Source organism: Vespa mandarinia, chromosome 12 (genome assembly GCF_050613455.1).
Source record: "Vespa mandarinia isolate Hongniang chromosome 12, ASM5061345v1, whole genome shotgun sequence".
Lineage (NCBI taxonomy): Eukaryota > Metazoa > Arthropoda > Insecta > Hymenoptera > Vespidae > Vespa > Vespa mandarinia.
The window spans coordinates 4,337,501-4,345,000 of record NC_140821.1 but is presented as its reverse complement, the minus strand read 5'-3'; the positions used below and the strand labels follow the sequence as shown (position 1 = coordinate 4,345,000).

General features: G+C 30.4%; 1 protein-coding gene across 8 annotated transcripts in view; it reads right to left on the bottom strand.

The window, feature by feature from the left end:
- Eip74EF (Ecdysone-induced protein E74) overlaps positions 1 to 7,500 on the bottom strand; it is a 248,978-nt gene that overhangs the window by 28,738 nt on the left and 212,740 nt on the right. For 7 of the 8 annotated variants that reach the window (XM_085660452.1, XM_035883978.2, XM_035883974.2 and 4 more), the window contains 2 exons: positions 2,832 to 2,999; positions 2,075 to 2,314 (listed from right to left, as the gene is read on the bottom strand). In XM_085660452.1, coding sequence (XP_085516578.1) covers positions 2,075 to 2,314; positions 2,832 to 2,999 — 408 coding nt within the window. The remainder of the gene's footprint in view (positions 1 to 2,074; positions 2,315 to 2,831; positions 3,000 to 7,500) is intronic. The other variant, XM_035883980.2, reaches the window with a different exon arrangement.

The window sequence follows — 7,500 nt, the reverse complement described above, 5'->3', positions numbered from 1 at the left end:
CCAGAGGCAATCCCTTTCACTTCGTTGAAAGGAAGGAAGGAACAACAAACGTGTTGTTTCGCCTTGTCATCTTGATAGATTAGATCAAGTAGCTTGACTACTCGACTCTCTTTCTTTCTTTCTTTCTTTCTCTCTCTTTCTTTTCTTCCTCTCTCTTTCTCTTACCCTCGTCCCCTTCTCTACTCTCGCCCTCTCCACTGATTTTCTTTCTCCTTTAACATAATCCTTTTTTGTGTTGTTTTTCTTATTGTCTTTTTTCTCTTTTTTTGTTTTTTTTTGTTTTTTTTTTATTTTTTTCATTTGTCATTGTTATTCCTTTCTTCTTCTTCTTATTATTATTATTGTTGTTGTTGTTGTTGTTTGTTTGTTTGTTTCGTTCGACGAAATCCTTTCGTATGAATTTTTCTCATTAATTTCCCCGATTAATCGAATAATCCTAAACGCTAAATGCATTATATAATGTCATTAAATCGATATCATTGTTAAATTGTTGACGTTATTATGTCACCGATATTAATTATATCTGAATAAAATTGTTTTCTTTTATTATATCACGTCGTCGTCTTATTCTTTGACATTCTTTATAAAGGTAAAGATAAAGATTTAAAAAAAAAAAAAAAAAAAAAAAACTTCGTCTTTCATTTAATATTTCGGACTAATCTTCTTTACCTTTTTTTTTTTCCTTTTTTTTTTTCTCTCTCTCTCTTTCTCTCGATCGTCGTCATCGTCGTTTCCATTGTTTAAATTTGTTTTTACGTTCGACAATATCGACGATATCGACGATAATCGATGATAATAATTGATTATCGATTGATGCACCGTAAAGAAATAATACAAATTAATGATCACCATTTAATATTAAATCTATTTTGTAAAATATGATATGAACTACGATTTATATTCGAAATCGCAGCATTATCGAATAACCAAACGTTCCTATCGATCGCTATGAGATACATTCTACTGTCGTCGAGGAGACCGACGACTACGATAAAGAAATGAGGTCAAAGAAAACTTCCTCCCCCTCCCCTCTGCCCCTCTATCCCTCCTCCTCAAGTCTCAAGCCTCTTCTTCTTTCCCCCCTACCATCCCTATCCCTATCATGCCCCCTCCCCCCTTCCCCTTTATCGCTCCATCTTCCTCTTCTTCACGCACACAAACACGCACGCACACCTGCGAAGAATGAGTCCGACATTGCAAACGCGATTCGTTCGAAATTGATAGCGAGACGTCGATTGATATCGTATACATACTTCTGTCAAAAAGCTCGAAGTAATTTTCCTTTGATAGTTATCTGTATCTTCCTATATTTTGATTTTTTTTTTTTGACTTTCTTTTTTTTCTACTTTCTTTTGTGTTTCTTTTTTTTTGCTTTTCTTTTTCTTTTTTTTTTTTTTTTTTATTCTTTTCATCTTTTCGAATTATTTCATTTTTTTTTTCCAATAGTTTTTCGAAAAATTTCATAAAATGTTTTTGAATATTTTGTTAATTTGAGAGATATCGATGTGTATATTTGTAAAATTGAACATACATTTGTAAAGAAATATTTCTTAATATTGAGAGATCGAGAATTATGTGAAATTTGTCGAATTATATATGTACGTTAAAAATAAGTATTAAATATATTTATTAGATCTATCATATAGTTCTGTCTTCTTATAGCGTTATTATATACACATTAATAACATTATTTTATTTCTTTAGATTTTTAGATACCGATTTATTTTGATTCAATATATATATATATATATATATATATATATATATATATTAAAGTATATAATTATATTATAAAATAATATAAATTCGTTTGAAATATATATGAAATAATATAAAAAATCAAATTCATTTATTATCTAAATACATTATCAAATATTTGTTGTATGTATTATAAAAAGAATCCAACGTACTCGTAGACAATATAATTAATAAATAAATAAACAAAAAAAAAGAAAAAAAGAAAATTCGACTGACAGAATTTCTTGATAGATCTAAAAAATATATATATATATATCCTGATAATATAAAAAAAAAAAGAAAGAAGAATAAATAAAGCATGTAAATAGAAACTTACGAGTAGGTGGTTGACGATAATGCAAATGTTGAAGACTTTGCGTTTGGTGATGGTGATGATGATGCGGGGGTCCCATCGCTGCTCCCATGGTATGGTTACCGTGCTGATGGTGTGGCGAGCTACCTCTGTGCGGATGATACTGGGAGGGATGATGCTGATGGGGATGATAGGAGGGTGGTAGAAAACCCGCCGTAGACGGATATACACCAGGACTGTGGCAGGCTGACCTACCCAATGCTGCTGTCGTACATTTTTAATTACGATTAGATTGACATTAAATTTTAAGTCCTACAAATTGTTTATCCATCTCTCTCTCTCTACATATATATATATATATATATAATTTTTGCGAGATACATTTTACGTGAAAAAAAAAAAAGAAAAAAAATAATATCTAGATTAAATTACTAATTTATCGAATTGAAATTAATATAAATATATTTAAATTTATATTTATATATATTTAAATTTAAATTAATTTATATATATATATATATATATATATATAAATTGTATATTATGATGATCTTTTTTGATTATTCTTTTTCTTTGTTTTTTTTTTGTTTTTTTTTTTTTTTGTTTTTTTCATAACCATCATATTATTTTTAATATACATTAGAAAAGAATGAAGGTTACACACACATACATACATTTACACAGACGTATACACAAATACGTACACATTTAAAGAATAAAATGAAGAAATACTTCGAAATAAGATAAAAATAAGATGGATCTTATTAAATAAACATCTTACCTGAGGATAAGTGTGAATGATGAGACGCCAGACTCGGTTGAAGGGATGAATTAGGATTGAGCCTGGCTTTTAGTAAGAGATTCGCGTCCTCGTTACCGCCTGAGGACGTACTGGATTCGACGTCGCTGACTCCGCTGTCCGCAGGGCTGGCTGGCAGTGATCCGCTTCCTGGTTTGTTTTCGAATGAAACAGAGCAAGCAGACGTTCTTATAGATTTTCATTACATTGTAGTGAATCAACAAGAAAAAAAAAAAAAAGAAAAAACCAAAAAAAGAAAAAGTAAAAAGAGAGAGAGAGAGAGAGAAAGAGAAAGAAGTTAACGAAATGATAACATTAAAAAATGTTGGTTCGTTAAAGAAATTAATTTTATAGAAATTTATATGTATACATATACTGTACAATCTTCTCTGATCCATCTATATAATACTATAGTGATGTATTTACGTATTTATTGCGTTATCTAATATGTCTCATGAATTTTATATATATATATATATATATATATATATATATATATATATATCGTATTAACGAAAAATTTATATTTTAATATTTTTCTTAGATTAGACATTTATTCCTATTGGACGGTGTATTTTTGATTTGAATAAATGTCATAGAAAAAGAAAATATTCGCAAAATTAAAGCTAAACAAAAAAAAAAAAGAAAAAACAAAAATATATATATATATCCAATTGACAGTGAACTATCAATCGATCGATTTTCGATTCGAAATCATTTAAAAGAGAAAAAAAAGAAAATCATTGTCATCAGAACATCGAAATATCCCTTGAAGGGGAAAAAAGGGAGAAAAAAAGAAGAAGAGAAAACAATAAAAAAAATAAAAAAATAAAAATAAAATAAAATCTTGCAAATACTTCATACACACACATTGTACATCTTACAAAAATTCAACTTCGAGCTCTTAATAATCTTCATCGGGATTTCAGGATCGTACGATTAAAAATAAAAAAAAAAAAAAAAAAACAAAAAGAAAAAAATAATAAAAAAAATACAAGCAATAAAATAAATTAATCAAAAAAAAACAAGAAAAAAAGAAAAAGAAAGAAAAAAAAAAGAAAGAAACAATATTCGTCAAGCGTTAACAGGATATAATCGATAGATTTATCTTTAATCGGAAACCTTTTGTCCATCGAGCTCCTATCGTTTCTAATACCTTCTATGTCCGAAATAATTTAACGTCATTTATGAGGTCACTTTAAAAGTGGTCGAACGACTCCAAGATACTTTAGCTCATCCTCGCTAGCTTTATCGAACGCATCGGTATAGGAGCATCAAAGCAGCAAACAGTAAGGAGCAAACAGCAGCCAGCAATAGGAACAGTAACAGCAAGCAAGAGCGCAGACAAGGAGGAGAGAAGATCAGGAGGAGCAACAGACCAGGAGCAGACCAGCAGCAAACGAACGTGTTTTCGCGTGCGCGGTCAATTAAAGGCATCTTTATGCAACGGACGAAGGTCATCCGGTCATTGGGTATGCATATCTGCCGCGCTTCCCACGGCCTCTCCGCGAGAGGAGCAGGAGATGAAAGAGAGAGAAAGAGAGAGAGAGAGAGAGAGAGGAACCCTTTAGGGACTGGTTTACTCTCTCTTTCTCTCTCTCTCTCTCTCTCTCTCTTTTTAAACGAGACTATCTATCCGTCTTTCTCTTTCTCTCTCTCTCTCTCTTATATAGATGCCACCGCCGCCGCCTCCTCGTTGTCATGTCGCGCGACCTCATCCTCTCTCTTTCTTTTTCTCTCTTCTCCCTTCTTTCTTATTCTCTCCCCTTTTTTGCTTTCTTTCTTTCTCTCTCTCTCTCTCTCTCTCTCTCTCTCTTTCTCTCTCTCTCTCTGTCTTCTTTTCTCCTTTTCTCCTTTTTCTCTTTTCTCGTCTTCCTCGCGTTATGCAAAACGTGTCTCTTCGATCGTGCACACGACTACCACACACCGCGTTTCGGATATCCGCGTCGAATCTCACCGGCCAATCGCGTTGCTCCTCTCGTGCAACTACCAACGTTCCGTTCCTCCACTCACCCAATGATCACCACCACTTTGAAGAATGTCGTCTTTTTATGTTTATTCTTTTTCCTTTTTTTCGTTTTCTTTTTCTTTTATTTTCTTTTTGGGGACTGATCTTTCTTCTTTCTCTCAGATATATGCATACATGCATGCACGCACGTATGTATGTATATATGTATGTATATATGTATGTATATATGTATGTATGTATGTATGTGCGTATGTATGTACGTATGTATGTATTTATTATCCACGCAAGTTTCTTTTCAATCGTTGCAGACGAGCGGAAAAAATTTGCTCAAGTTTTAAAGTCCGACTAGAGAAAGAAAGAGAGAAAGAGAAAGAAAGAAAGAGAGAAAGAGAAAGAGAGTGAGAGAGCGAGAGCGAGAGAGAGAGAGAAAGAGATTATGTCTGGTTTTCTTTTTTTCCTTCTTTTTTTTTTTTTTCTTTTTTTGCTGTTGCTGCTACTGCTGTTGCTGCTCGTACATGCAGATTTGAATTACCATTGTTATGGGTGATACGTAAATGTAATAAATAAAGCTCGCAAGTGTTAGGTGATACTTTTTTAAAATAGTTTTTATTCTGATCTTGTTTCATTTCAAAAATTTAGTTTTATATCATACGATCCCTAATATCCGTAGAAATCGTTAATAAAATCTTGGATGCGTTTCTCGAAATTTATTCGATCGATTTTATTTTATTTCTTATTCTTTCTCTTTTTCTTCTTATCTTTTTCTTTTTCTTTTTTTCCTTTTCTTTTTTCTTTGTTTTTTCTTTTTTTTTCTTCTTTTGGTAATAACACCACAGCAAGATTTGTTATTATGATTTTTTTTTTAGAGAACGCGTTCCCCGGCTATAAACAATAAATTGGTAATAATTTTGAAAGTGAAGAAAAAAAAAGAATAATTCGTACGTTTCGAAAGTGTTGTCGATTTTCTTTTCTCCCTTCCCTTCCCCCCATCCATTATGCCCTTTCAACTCTAGTCTTATTCGATTAATTATTTATTTTTGCAATCCATATTTTTTTATTTTTACGAAATAGGAGAGAACAAAAATATATACATATATGTAAAATTGGATTAATGGAAAAAATTACATTATTATAATTAATTTCTTGTTTTTTTCCTTTTCTTTTTGTTTTGTTTTACGTTTTTTTTTTTTTCTCTACGAAACTTCCTCTTCTACGAATCGGTAAAATTCTATGGTGTTTGATACATACATTGAATCGCGTATTTAAAAGTTAAAGGCTAATGATAGCAGGGTCGGTCGGTCGCTTGGTCGGTCGGTCGGTTGGTTGGTTGGTTGGTTGGTTGGTTGGTTGGTTGGGTTTAGCATCGAGAGAAAAGTCAGACTATAAAGAGTTTATTGCCTACCTCCAACGGAAATGATTTCCCGAGCAAGTTGTTTAGAAACCAACGTGATATCTACCGACTTAAACGGGCTTCCTATCTCGAACGATCTCGTATAATCCATCGACTTGTGGAACTGTTTAAAAATCGATTGCTATCGATTCTAATATCAAAATAAGCTGACTCGTTTGATTATTTTTTTAATAAGATTTAAACTAATAAACTCTTACGAGACAGTAAAAAGAAATTTTCTATTGTTATTTATCGATATTAACGAATCGTTATGGACTAGTGCAAATTTTTTTTCCATGAGACGAAATTGAAAAATTTTCTCAAAAAGGGGCAGAAAAAGAAAAAGAAAAAACAAAACAATAACATATTGAATGAAACATTGATTTTTATCGATGAATAATTTTTTCTTAATGTGATTTTAATGATCAACCTGTAATTTTGAACGAAATTTCATTTCTTTTATAATTTCAAATTCATAGGAAGAGAAAATTTCTAATTGATTGTATTATATGTTTCATACTGTATATAGAGTATATAATCACAAGACTTCTACTACCATTTTAGTTACTTCCGTTCTTAATAAATCGAAATCAATTTTCTACTCGTTCTTTCACAACCAATTTGAATGAGAAAGTTATAAGAATAGTAAAAAGTTATTTGTATTATTGAAAAAAGAAAAAAAAAAAAAAAATAGAAAAAAAAACGAATATCAAGATCTAATAAAACAATTCCAAATCGTGCCAAAAATATAAAAGTAAAAAAGAGGTATTTAAAAAGAAAAAAATCTCTAAGAAAAATTAAAACATTAATAAGGTCAGATGAGATGCAACCGACGATATTATGAAAATCAAAATGATTGAAAAAATTGTGAGAGCAATTGAAGTTCTTTTTTTAAATTAGATTTCGATAAAAAAAGAAGATATCAGAATCCGTATTAAAAAAAGTCGATACTGTAAGAACTTTGAGAAAATATAAAAGTTAAAAAAAAAGAAAAAAGAACAAGAAAAAACCAAAAAGAGAAGAATATATTGAAATAATAAAATTTCTTCATTGAGAAGATCGAGTCGCGTGATATTACAGAATTAAGATTAATTGTGAAAGCAATGATAGTAAAAAAAAAAAAAAAAAAAAAAAAGAAGATGTAAAAAGGAATTCTTTTTGAATTAGTATCGCAAAAAAAAAATAGATCAGAATCTAATAAAACAATTCGATAGCGAAAAAGTCGTGACAAAAGAATATAAAGAAGAAAAAAAAAGAAAAAAAAAGAAAAAAAAAATCAGAAAGAGATAATA